Source organism: Leucoraja erinacea, chromosome 24 (genome assembly GCF_028641065.1).
Source record: "Leucoraja erinacea ecotype New England chromosome 24, Leri_hhj_1, whole genome shotgun sequence".
In the NCBI taxonomy this organism is placed as follows: Eukaryota; Metazoa; Chordata; class Chondrichthyes; order Rajiformes; family Rajidae; genus Leucoraja; species Leucoraja erinaceus.
The window spans coordinates 22,996,898-23,009,229 of record NC_073400.1 but is presented as its reverse complement, the minus strand read 5'-3'; the positions used below and the strand labels follow the sequence as shown (position 1 = coordinate 23,009,229).

At 44.1% G+C, this 12,332-nt stretch overlaps 1 protein-coding gene across 3 annotated transcripts in view; it reads right to left on the bottom strand.

Annotated features, from left to right (window-relative positions):
- The window catches only part of LOC129708787 (ankyrin repeat and BTB/POZ domain-containing protein 3-like), a 41,216-nt gene that overhangs the window by 10,915 nt on the left and 17,969 nt on the right, over positions 1–12,332 (bottom strand). For all 3 annotated transcript variants that reach the window (XM_055654756.1, XM_055654755.1, XM_055654754.1), the window contains exons 4-10: positions 11,560–11,712; positions 10,904–11,069; positions 7,243–7,332; positions 5,918–6,019; positions 4,520–4,607; positions 3,249–3,384; positions 1,202–1,422 (exon numbers count right to left, since the gene is read on the bottom strand). In XM_055654756.1, coding sequence (XP_055510731.1) covers positions 1,202–1,422; positions 3,249–3,384; positions 4,520–4,607; positions 5,918–6,019; positions 7,243–7,332; positions 10,904–11,069; positions 11,560–11,712 — 956 coding nt within the window. The remainder of the gene's footprint in view (positions 1–1,201; positions 1,423–3,248; positions 3,385–4,519; positions 4,608–5,917; positions 6,020–7,242; positions 7,333–10,903; positions 11,070–11,559; positions 11,713–12,332) is intronic.

The window sequence follows — 12,332 nt, the reverse complement described above, 5'->3', positions numbered from 1 at the left end:
AATGGTTTTTTTAGACCACTAAATTGTAATTGGTCACAGCATTTCCTCCTTTGCATGGTGGCTATAATTTAAAAGCTCCTTTTCTTGCAATAAGATGTTTAGATATGTCCTGTTAAACATTCCATGGGACCAAGGTTTTCCTTTCTACTGATTCTCTGAAAATATGTGGACCACATTACCCTATTTAGAGCGTGTGCATACAGGTGCAGTTCCTAGAAATGCCAGCAGAGGGCTGTAACAGTACATACAGTATCTGGGTGAAGGCCCCAAGGTTAATGGAGAATTGAAACTCCCGAGATCCCCAGGTCTGGATTTTGTTTAGGTTATACATTTTCCAAATACTTGTTTACATAGACAATATGATCTTTAAAAACCAGAGACATCACGTAAAATCAATGTTCCAGCAATAAAAAACAGTTCAAATCGAGACAAAGTCAATAAATCTCCAGAATAATAGAAGAAAGTGGGGAAGAAAAGACACAAAGTGCTGGAGTAACTCAGCAGGTCAGATTGCACCTGTAGAATATAAGGATAGGTGACTTCCATGTCGGTACCCTAATTCACGCTCTGAGACTGATCGCAAACCCAAAATGTCACCTATCCAAGGACCTGAGCTATCAAGAGAGGTTGTGTAGGGTAGGACTTTATTGCTTGGAGCACACGAGGCCGAGGGGGTGATCATATAGAGCTGATAAAATCATGAGGGGAATAGATTATCCAGCGTCGGGAAATCAAGAACCAGGTTCTAGGTGAGAGGAGATAGATATAAAGGAACCTGAAGAACAACTTTTTCACTCAGAGGGTTGTAGATAGATGGAACGAGTTGCCAGTTGAGGCAGGTACTATTACACCTTTTAAAAAGACACTTGGACCGGACCTAGATAAGAAAGATTTAGAGGGATATGGGTCAAATGTCGGCAAATGGCACTAGCTAGAATGAGGCATCTTGGATGGCAGTGACGAGTTGGGCCGAAGGGTACGTTTCATGCTACATAAATCTATGACTCTTACTTGGTGAAACTGAAGCTCAGAGCAGATTGGGAGATTTCCGTGGCCTTGGGGTTATGTGCAGATGAGAGCCTCTATAGTGAACTGCTCCAGTCAACATACCACAGAGGGATTAGGAAAAGAAAGAAACATTGCAGGAATGAGAGTTCAAAGTGCCATAACCACTACAAGTGTGGCAAGAGGCTGCACCCACCCAGCTTGCGCAGTTCTACACTGATGTCGAGATAATTGTGTTCGGCACTCTGATACAGAGCGTCCTGCAGTGCTTTGCTGCGAGCTTTGCTACTGCGACTAAGCCCGCATTTCGGAGGCTGCTGCTTGCTCATCTCCGCCCCCTCAGCAAGGATGTCCTCCAGAGACACAAAATCAGTGTTCACGGTGTCCGGCTGTGAAAGAAGCTTCTGCAGCACATTCCTGAGTAATTAAAAACAGAACATAGAACTATTAGCCATGAAAACTGTGCATTCCAGTCCGTGTAACCAAATAGTAAATTCAGCACTGTAAGCTACAGTATCTCAGTGAGATCTACACAGATACGCTCCATCTCTGGTCTATTCAATTAATTGTTCTCCATTGAGAGCCAAGTAGCCCTCCGACCTGCCTCTATTAAATAACTTCAGTACTGGGCAATCAATTGGAACGCACTCTATGCTGCACCACATTCTCTCTGCTAGGCTCCCAGTTAAAATATACTCTCCTTGGCACCCCACCCTGACACGGTCCCAGAAACAACACTCTCTTGCTTGTAATCCCTTCTGATCCTAAATTCTAGTGGTAATCCGGCAGTGACTAGCTCCCCGTGAGCTGAAATTCTGTATGATTGGATTTTCTATAAAAGCAGAGGTACAGTAGGTACAGTTTGTTGTCCATGGCTGTGACGTATGTTGAGCAGGTCTTAAAATAAAGTATTGAATTTAGCACAGACTAATAGCGGTAAGTCAAATCGTCAGGGCTCCAGCATTTGTAGCACACTTTCCTGGAAGCCATCACATGGCTGCAAGCATGTGGATTCTTGCCTGCTGATTCCTAATGGCAGAGAGGGAGTAAAGGAGAGACAGCATGCCCCCATTTCCCAGTCTACATCCTTGAGGTCCTTTTGGAGAAGGGAGGGGGGGGGGGGGGGGGGGGGGGGGGAGTCCTTTGGACTGGGAGGTTCATACAAACCAGTACTAGTAGGATCAAGTAATGGAAGCCATTGCGATTTATGACCCATTGGTTCTGTAGGGGAGCTCAAAGCCGCAAGTGAGAAAATCTATCAGTCCTTAAGCCCAATGGAAGGCCACATTGTTTGCAAATACATTCACCAGTGAGCCTAATGGTCTCTGTTACAGAACATTTTGATCAAGTCATCCTTATTTAAGTAGACAGCAACACTCACACTCCACTGATGTAGTGAGCCGTACACTGGAAGAAATGGCAACCATCAGCATCCAATGTGTGGAATGATGGTGAAGCCGGAATGTCAAGGGTTACAATGATCTGGACATCCATGGGCAGAGTACAGGTGTGGCTACTGAGCAATGGAGTGCCACAGATCTCTTTTATCACTGACGTGGAAGACCTCAACACCATTCCTCAGAGAGGAGTTAGCAGGAAGGTTTCCTGTGCATTGCAGGAGGGATTGAGCCTTAGCATACGAGCTCTTTCTGCCTTGCTGCCCTGCTGCATCCAATCTTCCAACACTTCATAAGACCTACCATTCAAGAGCTACCCTACTGCAAGAAGAAGTAGCAAGGTGCCTCACCCACGGTCACTGTGGTCAGTATGACCAGGCTTCTGAATCAGTAGCAGGCCTCCACAGTATGTTCTTCAGCAGACAACATGGTTGTATAAATTGTGCAAGGAACAATTTTAAACATGAAGTCTAACAAAACGAAGCACTGTGGACGCACGGAGGAACCGGTGATTGGTCTGAAGTGGGTAAACAGATCAAATGTCTCCTGCGACTTTCTTATTGAGTATTCCACAAGACATGGCAGGTCTCCCATTGAGTTCCATGTGACTGAAAGAGCCAGGTTCAATTTTCCATCCATTGTGACTCCCAATGTGAGGGAAATCCACTCCACAAAATATCCATATTCAATTTTTTTTGAATTTCTGGACTTATTTGCTAGATCCAACCGACAGAATAAACATCTCACAAGTATAACTCTCTCTGCTTTCAGCATAAGGCTTTCAGTTGGAATGCTCTCTGTTAACCTCAACCTTACAAGTAGAAGCGCATTGCCCCATTTTCTTACCTGTGCCCATGGGCAGCAGCTTGGCTGAAAGGATTAGCAATCCCATGCAGAGATGCAGCAACACCACCTTTGTCCATGGTCCCCGCCAGAAGGTCGGCTCCCTTTTGCAGCAAAAGGCAAACCAGATCAAAATGCCCTGAAGCAGATGTAAGACCAGACATAAATCAGAAGGGAACTGTGCAATAAGGAGATTTAGAATAGGAAGAACGTTACAGCAAGGGCATATCATCATCACATTTATAGGGAAAAGCTAAGATGAAGGGAAGAAATACCTTGTAGTCTGAGATAAGAAAGGGCATTTTATAGAGAATGGCGTGGGAAGGATTTGCTATATGCACAACGTGACATCAGGCAGAGATATATGATACACTATGCAATGTAGGGTAGGATTTCTAACTCCTGGAATGTAATGAAGGGGGTCTGATGTGCTAAATGTCGAGGATAGTAGATGAGGTGACAATCAAAAGGGCTGATTTGTCCTGGAAGTTGTCAAACTACCTGAATGTTATTGAATCTGCGTTCTAGTGAAAATATATTCCATCGCACTCTTGCAGGTTATGTGAAATCACAGAGGAATCCGAAGCTAAGTCATTCACTATGGGATGCCCACCCTCTGATCTTCACTCGTAATCAGCACATTAATATGACTGGTCCAGTTATATTTGCCACTCTAGAGAGGGGTCATTGGGAAAGTTGCTCAAAATATACTGACAGGCAAGTTATATACATGAGGAGACAACGTTTGACCCATCAGAAGCAAACGAGGACTGTGGAGGCCAAGTCAATTGATGTTTTTATGGCGGAGATTGATAGATTCTTCATTAGTGAGCGTGTCAGGGGTTACGGGGAGAAGGCAGGAGAATGGAGTTGAGAGGGAAAGATAGATCAGCCATGATTGAATGGCAGAGTGATTTGATGGGTTGTGGCCTAATTCTTTTCTTAGAACTTATAAACTTAAGAATTTATAAGAGACTTGATTACAGCTATTAAAATTGAATTTATAGCACTTCATCAGTTTGGCATTTATATTTGTGTGATAAATCAGTAAAGACTTTTTTTCTACATGTTTTGTGTGATACTCTATATAAACTATGAACCTCTACAAATAGAAATTGTGTGAGATCGAAAGTTGTCCTCAGAGGTTTTAATGTAAATCTTTAGGCGTGGTCCTTTTGACATAGTTAACAGCTGTCAGTGATATTTGACACTAATTTACATGGCATAAATTTATCAGTGTTGTTATTAATGCATTAAAACCTCATTTATCTTACCTGCTGCAGCTGCAAGTTGTAGTGGAGTATCTGACCAGCTTCCTTCACTAACACACCCTTCGACATCGGCCCCGGCATCCAACAATAACTGTGTGAAAGAGGAAGAGAATGGAGAGCAAAAGAACACGCGTTTAATTATATCCTTAGAATCATACAGTGTGTGTGTGTGTGTGTGTGTGTGTGTGTGTGGCCGGGAGTGGTCCATTTAGTCCAACTGGTCTTTCCACCACACCAACCTCCTCCTACGCTGATGACCTCAATTCCCACTCGGTCTAGTGTCTCCCCACCCTAATCCAAAATTCATCCATTAACCAGAAAGATCATTGACTTGAAATGACAACATTGTTTTCCTCTCCCCAGGAACTGTCTGACCTACGAGTGCTTCCAGAATGTTCTGCTTTGATTTGAGATTTCCAGCATCTGCAATGTTGGCCTTGTTCTTTCAATGAAATCCCACCCAGTATCCATCAGCACACAGCCCATGGCATTCAGCAGATTTCTCAGATGTTTCTCACTTCAACAAACATCTTTGTCTTCCTTTATTTCCATCCTGTCCCCCATTTATTTGTTTTCATTGTCCTTGAATGAGCTAATTGAGATGTTTAAAATGATTCATCTGGTGATAGTGTCCAGAAAAGCTTGAAGTTTGGAACTTAAAGAAGGTTAAATATCAAATCCATTTTTCACAAAACATTTAGTGGAAATCTGAAAATCCCAAAGGCGCTAATTTATTGGAATTTTGTTGCTGTTCTCTTTCCACAGACACCGACTGACTTGATAGATGTTTTCAGAAGATTCTGTTTAATAAGGTATTCTTCTGCATGAATAAATTGAGTAAATTACTACATTATGCGACTGAGTTTAAAGGAATAGATCCAAGGTGACAGCCAGGCTTGCTCTGCCAAACGTAGAAACATAGAAATTAGGTGCAGGAGTAGGCCATTCGGCCCTTCGAGCCTGCACCACCATTCAATATGTTCATGCCTGATCAGTATCCTGTACCTGCCTTCTCTCCATACCCCCTGATCCCTTTAGCCACAAGGGCCACATCTAACCCTCTTAAATATAGCCAATGAACTGGCCTCAACTACCTTCTGTGGCAGAGAGTTCCAGAAATTCACCACTCCCTGTGTGAAAAATGTTTTTCTCATCTCGGTCCTAAAGGATTTCCCCCTTATCCTTAAACTGTGACTCCTTGTTCTGGACTTCCCCAACATCGGGAACAATCTTCCTGCATCTAGCCTGTCCAACCCCTTAAGAATTTTGTAAGTTTCTATAAGACAGCTATTGTAAACCACGCTGTCAAGATGCATGCATCTCCAGCAGTGGCAACAGAAGACAATGGAGTGAACTTAATACATGTTCGGTTATACCTACAACATTGTCCTGAAGCCATACCTGTGCAACTGGCAGATGACCAAATGCCACGGCAAAGGTGAGGGCAGTCCAGTGTCGAGTCTCCGGATGGATGGATGGGTACTGCTGGGAGTTACTGGGTACCTGTAAGCACAACAATTCACTGGGTTTTCAAACACTTCTCGTCCACCTCGAATGTCATTATTATTAAAAAGGACATAAAGTGGTGGAGTAACTCAGCGGGTCATTCAGCATCGCTGGAGAAGTTCAATAGGCAACATTTCTGGTGAGGACTCTTCTTCAGACTCATTTTAATAAAAAGATCCGAACAGGATAGAAGAACAACAGGCAAAGACCATGAGGAGGAGGAATGTTGGAGACTGGAGAAGGGGTCATCACTGGGAGGCAAGGCCTACTTGACAGTGATAATGGCCTGGAGGCAGAGGCGACTGAGGAAGAGTTCAACATCATGATGGGCTCAGAACTCGACGAGGTGTAGACGTTTCAGAACAAAGATGAGGCCTCAGCTGAGGATTGACCGTTCTGCATTGGAAAGGGGGAGGTCAAGAGGGGGAGGTTGGTGAAAACCCGACAGGAGTTAGGGATGGGATCAGATCCAGGCTCTGAGGGGCTATTGTGAAGGGAGGATTGGGCTCAGAGGTGAGTGAGGTGGGTGTGGAGACGTTGTCCACATCAGAGCTGGGGTCATTCATGCCTGCTGAGACTTCAACGTAAACTAGGCATGCCACATATCAATTAATATAAAGGACATTGGGTTGATGCAACTCTATGAACTGTGTCAGGGTCCTCGGATCACAGCCACACATCCCAGTCTCCATCAGAGACCATGTGGGCCAGATACAAATCCGAAAGAATGTCAAGAACTGTGGAGTATAGGTATACACATGACAGAGTAAATATGCTGCAGGTACATACCCCTGGCTGTGTGAGGGGCATGTCCTATGCATTTATTTGCAGGCCATTCCAATGAATAATATGGATATGGAGTCATAGGGAGATATAGATGGAAACAGCCCTTGAGCCCAGAGTCTGCGCCATCCATTGACATCAATCCTACGTTAATTCCATTCTTATTATTCCCTCCACATAATCATCAGCTCCACCAAGATTCTACCACTCACCCACATGCTGGAAGCTAGTTACAAAGGCCAATTAGCCAACTACCAGAGCACCCAAAGGAAACCAACACACTCTTATGGAGAACATGCAAACACCGCACAGATGACACCCGAGGTCAGGATTGAACTAGCCCTCAGGTGCGTTGTGGCAGTGGCTGTGTGAACTGTATCATTGCCTTGCCCCATGAAAGAAGTCGACAATTTAGGAAATCCTTTATGTAGTCTTACCTGGATATCAATAGTTGCTCCAGAGTTCAGAAGGACCTGAGCCATAGCCTCATCCCCATTGCTTGCTGCATACATCAATGGAGTCATCCCCTGTTGAGTCAGTTGAGAAAGCATCTGTTTAACAATGAGAATACGAGGAACTGCAGATGCTGGTTTACAAAACAAGACGCATAGTGCTGGGGTAACTCAGCAAGTCAAAGAGCATCTCTGGAGAATATGTATAGATGACATTTCAGGTCGAGACCCTCATTCAGACTGAGTGAAGAAGGGTCCCGACCCAGAACATCCCCTCTCTGTGTTTTCCCACCTGACCTGCTGATTCGTTCCAGCACTATCTTTCTTGATTTTTATGAACAATGAGCTTTGAGGCAGGGCTCTGTGCTCAGAGACTATGGGTACAAAAGACTGGTATGGCTGAGACCCATTCTCACAGCGAGTGAAAAGTGCAGAGTTGTGTGGTCTTGACATTGTCATCTATGTTATTATGCAGCTTGTGTTACACCCTGCAGTAAGATGACTAATATAACCACTGGCTACACCTTCCTCCTGAGAGGCACAGTTGCTGCTGAGGCTTATTACTTTTTTTTAAATCTTCGCATCAGGAAAGAGGATTAAATAAATATTGCATGGGAGATGCATTTCTTACCTTCTTGTCGCAAAGTTGGTCCACCCCCCCCCCCCCCCCCCCCCCTCTAACGAGAGGATCCCGTCCCGTGGTCCCCCACCTGAGCCTTTTTGAAGACATCACTTTCCTCCGGTTTGGTAACTGCAGTGTCAATTTGCATTAGAGCTGAATACTGATTTTACAGACTAATGTGGAAGTTATTTCTTCAGAGTCCTGTGACGCAAGTGCAGGACATATTCTCCACAAACAAAAAACAAGAGATTCTGTCTGCCTGGATGATTTGAAGACATTTTGGGTAACTTGTCAAGGAATACATAATGTGGAATTCTTCAGAGTGAGGGACATGGTTCTGTTTGCCTGCCACATTCTGGGCATTTGCAGCCGTGAACAATGGGAGGTGTCATGGTTACCCGGCAGCCGTGAACAAGGGGTGGCAGTGAGGGGGGTGGGGGGCAAGAACAAAGAGGGAGCCAGTGGGGGGAGGCACCGAGGACAAGGAGGGACTCGGCGGGGGCAAGAATAATGAGGGACTATCAGGACTCTAACGAGTACTTTTGTAACCTTGTCAGCACCAGATACATGGCGGCTATTTGCATACTGTGTGTATCGTACGCAGAAATAAAGAATTTCTCTGCACCGAGGTAAAATGTGACAATAAAAGAAAGTATCATGCATTCTGACAAAATAAAAACTCTGGGGAGGAATGGCCCAGGAGATGTCATCATTAAATTTGTATGGGCCCCTCCACTATCTCCCCCCTTCCTTGAGGTACCAAGGTCTAAGCGGAAGCTCAGAGGGGATAGAGCCTTTTCTGTTGCTGCCCCGGCACTCTGGAACACCTTGCCGCTGCAGAGCAGACAGGCCCCTTCACTGTCCATCTTTAAATCCTCCCTAAAAACTCATTTTTATTCACTGGCTTTCGACACTGGCTGAGACATTGTTCCTGTTTTAGTGCTTTTAATGTCTTTTAATTTTTTACTGTTTTTATAGTCCTGTCGTCTTAATGGTTTTAGTAGTTTGTAATAACTTTTTGTTGATTTCCCATGTACAGCACTTTGTGGTAACTGATGTTGTCTAAAAGCGCTTTATAAATAAAGTTATTATTATTATTATTATTATTCTAAGTGCATGCGAGTGAGTCTCCTTCACATCACACCAGCTGTGTTTATATTGGATCGTGCCATGTATACCTCCTTCCATACCACATAATGGAACAGAGTCATTTTATAATATTTTGCTGGAATTAGCCTGGATATTTCAAATTCATTAATTACAGGTCATGATTTTTCCTACTGCCTGTAACTGGCAGTAACATACTACAAGACTTTTGATTGCTTCCCTATCATTTACCTCTATCACAAATTTGAGCACAAAGAAACGCTGCAAACAAAGACACAAAGTGCTGGAGTAACTCAGAGGGTCAGGCACTGCCGGTCACATAACATTGGAGAAGACAATGTTCATACCATTGGGTTACAAGATACCCATGCAGAATTTGAGGTGCTGTTCCTCCAGTTTGCATGTGGCTTCACTCAGGCAATGGAGGAAGCCCAGGACAGAAAGGTCAGTTTGGGAATGAGGAGAGTTAAGATGGTTTGCATCCAAGAGATCCAGTAGGCTTTGGCAGACCAAGAGCAAGAGTTTGATGAAACATGACAAACATCTGATTAACACTTTTCTTTAAGTCCACGCTACGCAAACATTACGAGCTTTCAAGCCTTGGATCTAAAGAATGTTTGAAATATATTTAAAAAATAATAAAATACTAGACCAAGTGCTGACCCGTTGGGTCTGCTCCCCCAACGCACCCGTTCCCTACCCGTTGCCCCCACGGGAGACGTGGTCCTCCAACTCAAGCCGTTCCCGAACATAAGATTCCAGCACTCAGCAGTGCGGCTGTTTTAAATAGCGTCTTTGAGGCAAGAAGCAGGCGCCAGCAACCGTTATGGTCGCTGGCCAGCAGGAGGCAACAAATTGAGTGAGGGGGGGGGGGGAGAAGGATTTTATTAAAAATGTGTACATAAACACAACAAAATTTAATCAGGAGTGGATACTTGGAATGAAAAGTGAAATCTCTACCGAAATGGAAAAAAATCTCGGCGTTTCTGCGTCTGGTGTTGGCGTAGCAATGAATCAAAGGCTGGCACTCACAGGCTGGCAACCACAAGACAGGCGGAAACACACACACACACACACACAGAGTTTTAAATATAGATAGATAGATAATAAAATCTCTGTGAATTTGTCATAACATTAGTGGACCATTAACAAGATTTTCAGATTCTAGTACAAGCAGAACTTAAACAATTGGCAAACGGAACACAAACGTTGCACCTTTTGTTACCCAAGGTGCAATTCATCGAGTCTGTAGTTTAAGACCCTTGAGACATCAAACAGCTAGAGCCCTCTTCGCTCATTTAAGACTTTAGAGATCATGCATGGATCTCCAAGCCCTTCGGCCCACCGAGTCCGCGCCGTACAGCAATCACCCCATAGACTAGCACTTTCCTACACACTAGGGACAATTTACAATTTTACCAAAGCCGATCAACTTACAAACCTGCACGTCTTTAGAGTGTGGAAGGAAACTGGAGCAGCTGGAGAAAACCCATGTGTTCACAGGGAGAATGCACAAACTCTGTACAGACCCATAGTCTAGATCAAACCCAGGTCGCTGGCGCTGTAAATCTACCACTGCATCTTTGCCCCTTCAACAACTGTGCTGCCCCTTGTGCCGCCCTTATACCAATATCGCTTCAAGTTATCACCATCTTTGAAAGTTATCTCAGCAAAGTTTGCTTTCAACTATTGCTATTCGTCACTGCTGACATTGCTCAGGAAGGAGTGGCCTATTGAGCAAAGTGTGTGTTTACAAGCACACAATTCAAATCTCTGAATGTGCTTTAACCTTAATCAGATGTCACCTGTTCTGCCTTTGTTCCATATTAAAAGCAATTTCATTTCCCAAAATTAGACACAAAGTGTTGGAGTAACTCATCGGATGAGGCAGTATCTCTGGAGTAAAAGGATGCAAACCTGTTCATTTAGTGTATTGATCCCTTCTGGTCCCAGCAATGCAACAGCTGCATCCACCAGATCAGTGCGGCCAGCACTCAACATCTGGAAGGCCAGATCCTGCTTCAGCTTCAGCTCTGCCTGCTTGGCATTCAGTCCGCGGGATATGCAGGGAGTGCCTGTAATCCTGTGCAAATTGAGAACAGCGGGAAGAGAACATTTATTTGAATATATTTGTTTTATATAGTAACAAACAAAAGATTTGAGTTCAACAGACCATCTCTCGCATTGAACCCAACTTCCAATGTGTTGGTTTATTACTGTCAAGTGGTCAGAGATAGAGTGAAACACTTTGTTTGCTGCTATCCAGTCAAATCATACCATTCGTAAAGTTATCAAGTCATATACAAGCACAACAGGTACAAAAGGGAAAAATAACCGTCTCTTTCCGAGACTTGAAAGCTGCCATATGATGCTGGAACATGGAAACACTCTGCATGCTGTTTCGCAGAAGAGGGTCTATTGAAGTCATGTACAACATGATTTGACTGGATAGCACGGAGCATAAGCTTATCAGTGCATCTCTGTATACATGACAATAAATAAACTAACTAACTAATTAATTAACAATCAGACACAAGCCGTTTGCAGAGGAAGAACAGGAAATCCGTGCTGACCTGAGCTGTCGTGGTTCACAGTCCATGCCAGGCAGCAGCAAACGGGCGGCCTGTCGAACATCAATGCTGTCCACCATCAAGCTGTGTCTGTGCTCTGCCAGAGTAATGCACACCCTGATCCACTCAACCATTGGCGGGAGGACCTCATACAGTCTAGGGTGGAGTGGGCGAGAGAATGGAATGAGAGTTATTACAACGTGGACGCAATGGTGATATGGGAGCAGCTAATCTTTATACAGGCACAAAGGTGCAAGGAACTGCAGATGCTATTATCTTGAGTAAAACACAAAGTACTGGATTAACTCAGCGGTGTAGGCAACATCTGTGGAGGGAAGGGATGTGACATTTCGGGGATAGTGGGGGGCTCTTTGTCAGACTTGAGTCTGATGTTTATAATCAGTCTGAAGAAGGGTCTCGACCCAAAACGTCACCTATTCCTTTGCTCCACAGATGCTGCCTCACCCGCTGAGTTTCTCCAGCATTTTTGTCTACCTTTTATAATCCAGCACTTTGTTTTACTTTACACATACATGCAGTGCTAACATATGTGCCTGTTTGTGATAGTTGCTGCGGGCAGGTACAACATACTGAGAACAGCAACAGTGAACGCTTTAGAAAAATAATTATGTTCAATCTAGTTAAGTTATTACCCACTGGGAGTAAGATCAGTGGGAATTTTCTTTTGTGTACACTCCATGCATCACAGTGAATAACCGCAACAGGGGGTTTCTCCCCTCATTCTCATATGAATGATGACCAATGTGCGTGTTGGC